Source organism: Gobius niger, assembly GCF_951799975.1.
Source record: "Gobius niger genome assembly, chromosome: 10".
NCBI classification, from domain to species: domain Eukaryota; kingdom Metazoa; phylum Chordata; class Actinopteri; order Gobiiformes; family Gobiidae; genus Gobius; species Gobius niger.
In genome coordinates, this window is record NC_136861.1 from 1,055,279 (window position 1) to 1,068,919 (window position 13,641).

Here is a 13,641-nt window from a genome sequence, read left to right on the forward strand (position 1 = left end):
GCGCATTTTTGACGCCCAAAACGCGTTTGGTGTGGACGCAGCATTAGTCTTAGTGCTTAGCGTTCTCTTGCCTCACAGCATGAAGTTCAATGTAGGTCTCTTAGTGTGGAGTTTACATTCTCTGTCTGTGTCTGGACAGATTTTCTTTTGGGTGCTTTGGTTTCTTCCATCAATGTGAAAAATGCACAGTAGAATGATCCTCTAGCTTGGTGATTCTGACCGTGAGCACGGCGCTGTGGCTGTCCACAGCTTCTGACCTGTTCCAGGGGCAGACAGATGGGTTAAATGGTTCATTATCGTAAAGGGACAATAACGTAGAGCTTAGAGCTGTGGCTCCATTCAGGCGTTCTGCTCTCCGAATAATCCTATCCGATGGGCGGGGGAGCCACTGACTTTAGCGCTGGTCATGGGTAATTGTCACCATCACAACTTACGGCGTTTTGGTTCGCTCTGCTCGCCTTCATGTTTTTCTAAAAAACAGTTGTGTAGCTGATATTTATAATGCAGACTTTAACTGTTCTGACACCCTACATTTGGCGCTTGTGTCTCTCCGCTGCCCCTCCTGCCTTTGAGGGACACATGACAACTACAAACGCCAGTGAATAATTAAGCTGTTAACCTGCATTCCATTCCACTGAAGGAAAAGGAGATCATCTTGGGAGCAAAGTGGTTCAATAAACTGTGAAATGCCTCAATGGTAGGTGTGTGGTAGGAAGAAGAAAGTCGACAAATATCCTTGAGAAGTCTGGGGTTCCAACTATCCTCTCCATTTCCATTGCAGCTTTTGTACCTGAAGTGAACAATACAATTAATATGACATGTAATAGCAACTCATAATGTGACACTTATTTCAGTAAATCTATACTTAAATACAGTGCCTCTCGAAAGTATTCATACACCTTGAACTTTTGCACATTTTGTCATGTTTACAACCCTAAACATAAATATTTTATTTTGATTTTTTTACTGAACACACAAGTAACAGACAACTGTGAAGTGAAAGCTAAATGATACATGATTCTGTCATTTTTCAAAAAATAGAAAAGTGAATAGTGGGGCGTGCATAAATATTCATACAGCATGAATGAATACTTTGTGAACCCCCTTTTACTGCAATAACAGCACAGGTCTTTTGGGGTTTGACTCTACAAGATTAGCACATGTAGAGACTGACATTTTAGCCCATTCCTCTTTACAAAACAACTCAAGCTCTGTCACATTAGAAGGAGAGTGTTTGTGAACAGCAGTTTTCAGATCTTTACACAGATTTTCAAGAGGATTCAGGTCAGGACTTGACTGGGCCATTCTAACACATTAATATGTTGTTTTAACCATTCCATTGTAGATTTATCTTTGTGTTTAGGGTCATTGTCCTGCTGAAGGTGAATCTCCGCCCCAGCCTCAGTTCTCTTGTGACTCCAGCAGGTTTTCCTCCAAAATGTCCCTGTATTTGGCTCCATCCATCTTCACAACTATTCTTACAATCTCCCCAGTCCCCGCTGAGGAAAAGCAGCCCCACAGCATGATGCTCCCCCCGTATATTTGACACTGGGGATGGTGCACTCAGGACGATGAGCAGTGTCAGGTTTGCTCCATACATAACATTTTGCATTTGGGCCAAAAAGTTACATTTTGGTCTCATCTGACCAAAGCACCTTCTTCCACATGGAGCTGTGTCCTCCATATGACTTCTAGCAAACTTCAAAAGGGATTTCTTATGGCCTCCTTTCAATAATGGCTTTCTTCTTCCACTCGTCCATGAAGGCCAGATTTGTGTAGATACGACTTATAGTTGTCCCATGTACAGATTCCCCCAGCTCAGCGGCAGGACTTCACAGCTCCTCCAGAGTTATCTGGGGCACTTGGTTGTATTTCTGACCGGTGCTCTCTTTGTTCGTTCTGTTAGTTTAGGTGAACGACCGCGTCTTGGTAAGTTGGCAGTGGTGCTTTACTCTTTCCATTTCTGAATGATGGATTGAACAGTTGCTCCGGGAGATGTTTAAATCTTGGGAAATCTTTGTATAACTTAAGGCTGCTTTAAACTTCTCCACAGCTTTATCCCTGACCTCTCTGGTGCTCCTTAACCTTCATGATGTTGTGTAGTTACCAATACACTCCGACCACAGCTCTGAGGGCCTAAAAGAACAGCTGTAATTATACTGAGAGTAGATTACACACAGGTGCCTCTATTTAAAGGGGACATATCATGCTAAATCCACTTTTTTAGCCCTTAAATGCATTTTGTTGTGTGTTTGGAGTGTTTAGAAGTACAGAAAATATGAAATTAGTCTCTTCAGATACTCCATTGATATCTTTATATTCTGTTTTGGTCATATTTTGCAATCTGTTCCGATTTTTCTATTCTCTATTACGTTTTTTGAACAATTACGTCACAGTATTTGCAGCGGAACTGCCAAATTAGGAAATCGACTCCCGGCCCAACACTTCGAGCAATCCGCCATTTTTTCTCCTCGCTTCGATTTTGTAGTCCAAGCTCAAGGATGCCGAAGTTACGAGACGATAAGTCAAAATGTTCGGTTGTTGGATGTAGTGACCCACATGCTTCATTACACCGTCTCCCAACACCAGAACCTCTTCGAAGTGCCTGGTTGAGTTTTATTTTTCGCGGAAATGTACCCACATCTGTGGGTAAAGTAATTTTTGTGTGCGCGAAGCACTTCAAGGATGACTGCTTCACCAACCTCCGCCAGTATAAAGAAGGATTTGCCGAAAGACTTCGTCTGACTGAGGGCTCAATTCCTTCCATCTATGGAGACGACGAACAGAGCACTTCGGTAAGCTGTAAATAACGCTAAAAAGTATGATGATCAGACGTCTCTGTCATTGTTTTGTTAGCATTAGCAGTTGTACCGTCGTCATATGTTAGCGCTGTGTGCTCGTTTTAGCTCCTTGATGATGTGGCCTACGTGATTTAATGGAAGTGTGTACTAAAGTTTTCATTAGTCACTTCATTTAGCCGTTTTTGTCTCCTAAAAGACTGGATTAAAATGCATTTCGTGACGTTAGCTTGGCGCTAGCGTTAGCTCGGTGCTGGTGTTTGCTCGCTTGTTAACGAGGTCGAAAGACTTGCTTACAATTATTAGTCATTATCATTATTGTAGTATGTATGGTATTTGACATGCAGATTGTGTGTAAGTATTGTCAGTAATGTTAACAAAAGGATTAACCACAGCATTTGTTGTCACTGTAATCTAAAAGATTTGGTACTGTTATGAATTCTATTTTGCATTTACTTTACTTTCTTAAAACACACGGTGGTCATGGTTTAGCTGTAACTTTACCTTTGCCGTTAGTACTATTACTGTTGTTGAGTGTCATGACAATGGTCATTTAGCTGCTGTGGTTTCAGATGCTTTTCTTAGCGTAGCATATTGTCAATTCCAATTTTAGTGGTAAGATTAGATACTCGTATGTGTTGTTGGTGTGCTTGTTTTAACTAGAGAAATAATCAACGTTCACTTTATTTAGATGGCTAAACCAACAAGGCACAAACCAACATTTGCTGACAAAGGCTGTCAAACAAAACCCCAGATGTGCTCAGCTGGGACACAGCTTTCTATGAAAACTCTCCTACCCCATGTCAAAAGTACAGGTGAGCAAAAACGGTGTAAATGCCATTGTTTTAAATATGCTTATATTAAAGTGTTGCTAATATTACTCTTTTATTTTTTACTCAAAGGCACACAGGTAACCCCAAAGTGCTCAGATGTTGGAGTCTGCACTTCAACTACCACCTTTGTGCGGACACATGCTTTCCTGTCCTCCACACCAGTTAAGAGACGCCCGTTGTTTGATATTGAGGAAGAAATCACACCAATAAAGAGACCCTGTCTGGAGCAGACCGAAGTGGGTGTCGATTCTTTAGAAGGCAGCTCTACAATGATACAGAGCCCTCATGATCCAACCTACAACCCTGAAGACTCCATAAGTGCTTTGACAGAGGATACTCAACACATGTAAGCATAACAATACCAGTAAATATTTTTCAGGAACTTGTTGTTTGTTTATGTTTGCATGTTGTTTTTTTCTATAGCATGGACCCTTCTACACCGACCTACAAAATGCTTACTTATATTGTATATGAAAAATGCCTCTTAGAACTTTTTGAGGTGTGCCCAGTGTGTCAACGCGGGACAAGGGTGCGGACCAGAACAGTTGGGACTTTTCTGTGTGTAGAGCAGCGATGTCCACACTGTGATTTTGTAAGAAATTGGAATAGTCAACCACTCCATGGGGGCACTCCAGCAGGGAATCTACAGCTTTCAGTTGCTGTGTATTCTAATGGCGGCTCATTTTTCAAAATGGAAAAGGTATTAACTTTACACTCAATGCTTCAAAGTTGTAATTTGTATTTGTGAATATTTCCATATTAGAAAATGTTTGTTTGCTTAGATATTCCGAGCAATGAGGCTGCAAATGTTCCAGTACAACACCTATAGACGGCATGCCAGACTTTACGTAGAGCCAGCTATTATACACAAGTGGAAGTCAACACAGGCTGGTACAATGGAGAAGCTTAAAGCGCAAGATGCCATACTTGGTGGTGACATGAGGGCTGACACTCCAGGTATGTGCTGATCTTTCATTATTGTGCTTACATTTTTGTATAAACTTCGGAGAACAGGATTGATGCAATTACTAATATTCATACTGTGTACCTCAAAGGACACAGTGCAAAGTTTGGAAGTTATACAATGATGGATCTGAGGAGCAAGAAAGTCATTGACTTACAACTAGTTCAAGTAATTATAAATAACAGTGCATTTTCTCTGACATTAAACCACATTGAATCATGCTTTTATTGCTATTGCAGAGCAATGAAGTGGGTGGAAGTTATCATATGGAGCTTGAGGGACTGAAACGCAGTCTTGATGTTTTGAATGCACACAATTTACCTTTGGACTGCATTGTCACAGACCGTCATCCTCAGGTCCAAAAATACTTGAGAGAAGAAGCCAAGATCACCCACTACTACGATGTGTGGCACATAGAAAAAGGTATTTAATCAATGTTGATAAAATTATAGCTGTATATTGACTCTTTTTTTTAAACATGTATAGCTCTACTCTTAGTAATAACTTGGTTTCTTGTCTGTTTTACATGTATTTGTTCTTTAGGGCTGTCCAAAAAGATGGCAAAGGTAGCTAAAAACAAAGATTGCACAGAATTGAGCAAATGGCTTCGCAGTATAAAGAATCATATCTACTGGACAGCTGCTTCCTCAACGACCCCCCAGGAAAGAGTAGCAAAGTGGACCTCCATTCTGAACCATGTGACAGACATTCACACACATGATGATCCTGCATTCCCTCAGTGTTTACATCCACTGCAAACTACACGGGATAAAAAGAAATGGTTAAAACCAGGTGATGAATTTATTACCTTCTACTATTTCATTGATGTAGGCAATCAGTTTAATCTATATTTGTTATAGCTACACCTGCATTCTGCCGGCTGGAGAACCTGCTTACATCCAAGAGGATTCTCAAGGATGTTGAAAAACTCAGTCCCCACTTGCAGACTTCAGTCGTTGAAGCTTTCCACAGCATCATCTTGCTCTTTGCCCCAAAAATCAATCACTATCCTTTCCTGGGAATGTTGTGCAGGTAAAAAGTATTGCCAATGTGTTAATAATCGGTCAATTCACTTTTTTCTCACTCTAAAACACAAAAATTAGGCAAGCAGAATGACCCTAAAACCTTAGAACCCCCTCAGTAAACCATCACTTATCACTGAGGATGCCACCCACCCCTTACATTTCACCTTATTAGTTTCAAATACAAGGAAAAACGTCTTCTAAGATATAATTCATCCTACCTGCCCTAACTGTCCTAAACAACACCCACACGAGAGGGCCACTGTATTTGTGTTTTTAGTTTGTTCAGTGTTTGTATTCTGAGTGTTTTCATATAACTTTTAAGTGTATTATGTTGAAAGATGAATTTCTTTTTAACTATATATATATTCTGTTCTTTTCTACTAGGCTTTACCTGGCAGCAATGCATTTCAATGAAAATTCTCACCGTCTGCAAGCTACCACTTCATCTGGAGAGCCCATGTACAGAATGTCTTGCCCCAAGTACAAGAAGGGAGAAAGAACTTCTAAGCCCATCAAAACACCAGCAACCTTGAGTAAGTCCTTTAGGGACTTTTAATGTGTCTGTGTGTTAATTTGGTAACCTGATTTCAATAAATATAAATCATTATTGTAGCAGCATTTTAATAACATAAAATAAGTTGAAATTACAACATAATGATGTTCTCATGCAGAGGACAACTGAACCAAAGCCACACAACAACAATAAATACCTTTTATGCCACTGTAAATGGCAGTGCAATAGAACACACTTAAGCAAAAGTCATTTTCTGTCATTACAGATTATGTTGACGACATCATGGAGCTGGTCTTTGAACAAGTTTTCCCTGACCCTACTCCGTATATGGACGAGGTAGAAAAGATCCACATCCCACCAACCCTCTCATCGCAGTATCCACAACCAGACAAGGCAACAGTGGTCTCCGCTTACGTCTCCCGCTTCAATCCAGGACCGGTCTGAAGCCCACATACTGTCCCTCATTGTCTGGAAACTCCTGCCGTATCCTCAAGACAACACAAGACGGCAGGACAACACGCACTTTCCGACCCAGATATCCCCAGCACCAGGAAACAAAGCACCTGTATGCACAATATCTGTAACGACTAAAACACAAAGAGGAGAAATTACTGCGTTTGCAATGAAAAAAATATTTTGTTTCTTTGTATTTAGAAAATTGTGTGTGTGTTTGCAGTGAGTATGTAACTTTGTAAATTTGTATTTCAATAAATGGAAAAAAACAAAAATTCACTTACTGTACCATTCCTCTTAGATGTAATGGCCCATACTGTGCTTTGTAAACATTTATTGCATTTTGCAGAGAATACTCATTGAGACACACAGGCTCAAATCCAGGGTGATCCACCATGCATTTCAGCTGACGGGACACTTCCTCCATTCGAGCAGTAACCTGTAACAAATGTTTAATATATTATGGAGGATTGTGTATAGGCTACTCAATATGTACTAATATATAATATGTACTAACAAAGCACACTGACCTTAAGAGTTTCTCGACAGCATCGATTTTCTACCTCAGTTGGCATAGTTGCACAGTTACCACAAGAACACCTGAACACATGATTGGAATAAAGATAAAAACAAAAACATCAGTTTTGTGGAGCAAATAAATAAACCACATATAGCATATACAGTTATACACATTAGAAAAAATGAAGATTGCAGAGATATCGCAAAGGGCTGCATTTCTGACTAAAATTCAGATTTTATGCGAAGCACTGGTCTAGTACAGGGGTCTCCAACATCTTATTTGATCATTTCTTTTACAGGGTACGCTACTTTTACAGAACAAGAATGTCAAACACCTACTTATGCTTCAAAAACATTTCTATATACTACTTAGGTGCAGTCCACCCATAAGAAACAGTTGCCAGAATGGCAGTATAGGCCTTATACTTTACAATATTGATTGAACTGTTGCAAACTGCAGATTGTGTTCAGCATGTTCAGAACAAAGAGAAGAAATGCATCTAAAATCAGATCCCTGGACTAGTAATATAAACCTTAGACAATAACTTAACACAAACAGTTCAATTGTTTATAAAATAACTTATATTTTGTTTTGTGAGTGTTAAATAGTTGTATTACAGGCAGTATTGTAGTAGTGGGCACGGATGGATAAGTTAGTGTAAATACAGTAACACACCATTGCGATACATCCATATGAAGACGTTGATCTGCAGGTTCATCATCTTCATTTTCATCTCGCTCCGCCGGGTCCGACTCTGGCTCGAACATGTAAGGCTGGATGGACAAATCTTCCGTTGCTGACATTTTGTAAATAACGTGTGAATAAAAAGTTTCTGCGCCGCTATATAATCGTATCTCTCCTATAAAACTACCAAAATGGCCGAACGGGGTGGAGTTGACCCGAGTGTCACCTCTGCAACCTGGAGAGGGGGCGGGGCATGAAGTGTCTCATTTGCATTTAAAGAGACCGCACCAAAACGAGTTGCTCTCAGACGCACATCAGAAAAGGGGTAGCAAAGGGGCCTGTAGAGCTATAATAATGAGGAATTCAGACCCAAGCATTGCAGTTCCGCTTTATGTAGACCACAACTGTATGATTTATATGTAAAAAGGAAGGATTTAAAAGCATGATATGTCTCCTTTAAAGGAATAGGCCACCGTTTTTACATACTGAGATATGCTCTTACCTCACTTTAGCCGAGTTAATATATCCCCGTCTGGTCTTTGTCCGTGCGCTCTGTCACGCAAACGGAGCACATACGCAGCCTCTCCCACATGTCATATAGCTCCAAAAAAGCTCACGATAGAAGCTACCAAGCTCTTCCACGTGTTCCCTATTTAAATAAAGTTACGTGAAGTGTTTTCATGCAAAGTATATTTACACAGAAATGCAACGTGTCGATTTTATAAGCAGATAAAAAGGGGGACTATATTGTGAGGCGTAATGATACGAGGAGTAAAACGTCCGCGCAGTAACTCCTAAAGGTTATTGACGGAAGTGAGCGGGGGAAGTCTCAACAGACCAGTCAAGATGATATACAATGCTGGCCACCCAACCTATCAAAGCATTGCACCCCTTCAACTGGGCAGCAGCCTGCGATTTTTTCTAATATACATGTCTCATTATAATAAAAGGTTAGTTCACCTTTGGCAACGTGCCATATGTCGAAGAGATGTTCAATATCAGGCTGTTTTTCACAGAGATATTTCTTTATGGACACGTGCCTATCAAGAGTGTCAACAGCCACAAAGTTCTTGATCCGCTGCAAAGATCTCGCCAATCCCTCTCCCTCCATATGGTTGCTGCCTCCGACCTCGTTACTCTGAAGATAATTAACATTGCAGATAATTACTAAATAATAAAAAACATCACAAAACACATTTTTTCAATGCAATTTGATATATAAATATATATATATAAGTTTATGACAAAGAAAGGCACCAGTAATAAAAGGAAGAAAACTTTGTAAATGTTAGAATGTAAGTCTTAGGTTTATTTTCACATAAACACACTGCTACAGCATCTTGAAATGCAGTGTAGTCATTTTCTGATGTTTACCTGTATGTCAATAACAGCCTTCTTCCTCAATTCCATCATGGTATAAGTCCCATACTTGGCACAGTGTCCTGGCGAATCTGCTCGCCCGTCACCACCACACACGATCTCATGGTCTTCTGTCTGCAAGGCACTGAGCATCCACATCTGCCTCTAGAAATGTTTTGATTTACAGTGCATGTGTATAATCACCCCAAACCAACAAGGCCCTCTACAATTCATGAAACCAGCTGTTTCTTGATTTGTCGCTGTTTGTTGTTAGCTAAGCATCGACCTTTATTTTTGCTTAATACTTAAATACGAATGCAACTTTAAAGGGATCCTATTTTGCATTTTTCATGTTCTTGTATCTGGATGTCCCACATGGTGACGACTGCACCTCTGGTGGCACTGGTTCAAGTGTGAGTATAAAAACTCTCTCCTTACTAAACTGATTGAATTGAAGTTATTTTTTGAAAGGGCCTTGGAACAAAAAATCAATCATATTTTCTGTGAAGCCGCAGTCAATTGTCTCTCCATCCACCTCATTTTTTCAAAAAAAGAGATAACATAAAGTTAGCAACTAATAGACAATACACTAAATACAGTGAGGAAAGTTTCAGTTTAGGCTGAATTTTATGCCAAAAACCACAAAGTTCTAACTTGATTGTCATTTCAAAAGTTTGTTATTGATTAGCATAGTTTTTATGTGCATTAAATTTGGCATAACAGAAAAAGAATAAAGCACCAGATCTAACCTACGACAGAAGCAGCCACAGCGCCAATGCAGACATGAAATGTGCACATGTGGATCAAGGGGCAATGTTAAATAAAGTACTCAAGATTCCCTCAATGCCACGTTGTCTTCCCAGTACAAACCCAGAACATGCGTCGCTTTCTTTTCATTTTGAAACCAGTATATTATTGTGTTGTGTGCAATTGTCCAAAACACTGTCTGAGTCATGCGTTTACTCCCTAACAATAAAATATAGTTTAAAAGCAGCATAGTACGAACACAAAGTCGCCAAGAAAGAGGCCCAGGACGCGTCAACATGGAGCCCGGCTTTGGCATTCTCAGAGCGGCCCAGATATGTGGAAAGGCCACAAGCCAAACTCAACTGGCACTGGTTTAACATCAATTCACAACATTATTCATTAGCACAAAAAGGCAAATTTACATCTAGACAAGATGGCCTTATTTCACCAGAGGAGAAAACCAAACCCACGGCGAGCAGACCAAGCCTCTGACTAACACTATTTAAAAGGCCTAAACACAAACGGTTACTTATGTCAAATTATGCTTACAAGGAAGGAACCAAAGCAGAAAATAGGATCAGAAAAAAAATCCTCTATCACCTACAACTGCGCTAAGTTTAAACCAAAACCATCCCTAACACTAACACGGCCACTCACTGTTGTTCAATATTGACTACTGCCTAAGGGGTTGTCACCTCCACTCTTCAAATCAGTAACTTAAATTGCACCCGAGGCAATGTGAAATGTCTAACTTATTCACCCACCTATTCTACGGCACAATGCATTTTGGGTCTCCGCCGGTGCCATCTTCCTTGGCCACGGCACAAAACAAGCATTTTTGTGATGATTCTTGCTTATTTGCTGGAGCCAGAGTTGATTAACTGTAAACTAAGCCCTGTGCAATAGGTTTCTATTTTTTGTAAATGTGTTTTTTGTTTGTTTTTTTGTCATTGGAAGTCATGAAGAGCTAGCTCGGCTAACATCAGAGCTAACGTCGTTCAACAATTCCACGGACTCCAACACAGCCTATCGAAGGAACTAATGTTATTTATATCCATGTGTTATCCCAAAATCCGTAGTTACAACTATCTCAGTGGCATAATCCCAGATGATGTAAAATTGCTAATAGCCTATTCGTTTTACTTCCCTATTTCATCTGTCCATGATTTAAAAAAAAAAATTTTTTTTTATTACATTCCAAGTTGATGCACTCAGAGACTGAATAAACGAGGATAACTGTGTGACCAGAGACATCTGGACCAATGGTTCAAGAAGCCAAAGTTGTGTTTCTGATGCGTGAAGACGATCAGACTTTATTTGTCTGGGTTTATTTGACCCTCTAAGTTACAGGCTAACTGTGACTTTAATGTATAAAAGTGAGATCACTGTATCAAAAAACACCAGCTAAAGGAAAGGACTTGTAACCCTGGCTACAACACTGGGTTTGCCACAGGGTTGCCAGGTCTGCGGTTAAACCGCGGAATTGGGCGGTTTTTAAAGCCATTCCGCGGGTGAAAAAAACTGTCCGCGGTTTTTTGCCTTGCTGTAATCAATGTTGACTTGATCAAAATCACTATTTCGAAGGCAAATCCAAGGCTCTGTGAGCTGCTTTTTCATAAGGGGGGGAAATAGGGGCGGTTTCTCATCATCGCAGGAGCACATGGGCTCTGTTAACTAGTAAACAATATTGAAAATTCCAGCCGCGCCGTATGTCCGCGGGTTTTCCGCGGTTTTCAGATATTTTTGGGCGGGTTTGGCTGCCCAGACCTGGCAACCCTGGTTTGCCAGGAAGGAAAAATATATCACACATTGCTTTACAGGTGTTAAGTTCAATTTCCCTTCTTTTATATCTACTTTCCTAATCCCATACAACTGAACCACTGTTAACATTGAATTGCAAACAGGACTCTTTACATAAGTTGTATTACTTTTTTCTTTTTTTTTACACAAATGTCGTCTTGTATTTAACAGTATGTCTTTCATTTTGTTGGAAACAGTCTTGTCCACCACTTGCTAATGTAGGTCTTCTCTTCTCCATAGTGTGTGCATCTCAGCCGGCTCGTCACCACCTTCTGCTGTGGCCTCGCCTTCATGCCCGGCTCCAGCTTAAAAGTCTGCAGTAAAAAAAAAACCTTTATTGTAAAATGAAACACACCTCTGCTGAAATCCTACACAACAACAATTAATGTTTTTTTTCTAAATGTACTTAATGAAGCAATAATCCATTGTACTTGCTGTCAGACCATATTAAACCAACATGTCATAACACTGTCATACAAGTGTACACAATTTATTTACTTAAGTTTAGTTTACAATCAGTTTAGATCAACACGATCTATTCACTTGGAAATTGTGCTAATTGTAGGCTACATGGACTTAATCATTTGCAAAGATGTAGTGAGACACTGAGACTTTGAATTTGATGAAATGAATGAGAAATTAAATTCTGTAGTGAACAATTCGGGTGTTCTTCTCTCCCAAAATTTCATCCAAAACATATGTCTTCGCAACTTCCGGTCCTGTCTGCCGGAGCGTTTCCGTTTGTTCTCCTTGCTTCATCTTCTTTTAAAAAAGGAATACAATTCTATAGCTGATATTTTATGATGCAGACTTTGACTGTCCCGACCCCCTACATTTGGGGCTCGTACCTCCCGCCACTCCTCCTGCCTTCAGCGGAAACTTTTAGCCATGCACTGCCCCGCTGTACGGTCTCCCGGGCGGGATACCTAACCGTTGCCCCTGGGGTCTGTGATCTGTCCCTGGGAGACTATAGTAAAAAACACTGACAGCCTCTGATTATCTCTCTGCCCAAAACAACTTTATCGAGTCTGTGTTTTCAACGTTAGAACATCAGCCATGTCAAAAAGCCGAGCTGCTAACCGCTCGCTAGCTAACTAGCTCTTTAGCAGTGCATAGATCCGGTGAAAACAAGTATTATGCAATAATTACGTAAATAAAGCAGTAACTATATAAAGCAGCCTTTGAGATGATCCCACACTGAGCCGCTGCACGAACCATTAAGGCAATAAAACAGAACAGAAAAGTCTCCATCGCGTTCAGTCTGAATACAGTATAATAGCAACAGGAAGTGCGTTAGGACACGAACAGAGTTATTTTTGATCACAGCGCCGCTCAGAGGATGAAATTTTGGGAGAGCAGAACGCCGAAATTGCCAAGTGGTTTGGCATTTGTCCATGTTGTTTTAAGACTGTAATTTCTGTTTCAAGAAATGAGCCAAACCAATGGAGAAAACTGTAATGTAGCACTAAGAAAAAAAAAAACAATCCACGCACAAAGAACTTAAAAAACTTCAGAAAAGCTATAGAAATTGTTTAATCAAGTTAAAATCTGTGATTCAGTCCTGGATGAGGCTAAACTGTAGTTGTTTTGTGCTCTTCATGTCCTGGTTATAATTCATAAAAGAATAATAAAAGATCCGCACAACTTTGTGGCTCCCAAGCTTATTTAATGCTCACCGAGTAGTGTGACGTTTCGGGCCTTAGCCCTTCTTCAGACACTTACTTAGACCTGTGGATGCCTTTACCCCACAACCTCTGGTTATAATTCATAACACCTCACCATCTTTACGCTACTATATCTGATTTATTAGTAATGACATAAAACAACTTTACTGAAAGGACCTTATAAAACTAGTTACTCTATTGATTTACTACCACCTTCAGAACAGAGCGCAGTTTTCTGCAGCAAATACATTAACTAAGTTAGTATCTAGTATACAACAAA

General features: G+C 40.1%; 1 protein-coding gene and 2 long non-coding RNA genes across 4 annotated transcripts; 2 read left to right on the top strand and 1 right to left on the bottom strand.

Moving 5' to 3' along the window:
* Positions 1–2,293: 2,293 nt before the first annotated feature.
* LOC306969281 lies at positions 2,294–3,738 on the top strand. Its single transcript, XR_013793308.1, has 3 exons — positions 2,294–2,795; positions 3,490–3,613; positions 3,701–3,738. It is a non-coding gene; the product is annotated as an uncharacterized lncRNA (long non-coding RNA).
* Positions 3,739–3,777: 39 nt separating this feature from the next.
* LOC306969486 (uncharacterized protein) lies at positions 3,778–6,578 on the top strand (the record flags this gene model as incomplete). 2 transcript variants are annotated; one of them, XM_079565115.1, is made up of 9 exons in its annotated part: positions 3,778–3,977; positions 4,055–4,331; positions 4,414–4,588; positions 4,687–4,763; positions 4,835–5,018; positions 5,139–5,387; positions 5,456–5,627; positions 6,005–6,153; positions 6,400–6,578. In XM_079565115.1, the coding sequence occupies exons 1-9, from the start codon at positions 3,901–3,903 to the stop codon at positions 6,576–6,578; spliced, it is 1,539 nt and encodes a 512-aa protein (XP_079421241.1). In that variant the 5' UTR covers positions 3,778–3,900. The 2 variants fall into 2 exon arrangements, with proteins under 2 accessions (XP_079421241.1, XP_079421242.1); XM_079565116.1 differs by having other exon boundaries at positions 4,055–4,588.
* Positions 6,579–6,580: 2 nt separating this feature from the next.
* Positions 6,581–7,511, bottom strand: LOC306969487. Its single transcript, XR_013793327.1, has 3 exons — positions 7,118–7,511; positions 6,872–7,026; positions 6,581–6,721 (listed from the first exon to the last, which is right to left on the bottom strand). It is a non-coding gene; the product is annotated as an uncharacterized lncRNA (long non-coding RNA).
* Between the last annotated feature and the right edge of the window lie 6,130 nt (positions 7,512–13,641).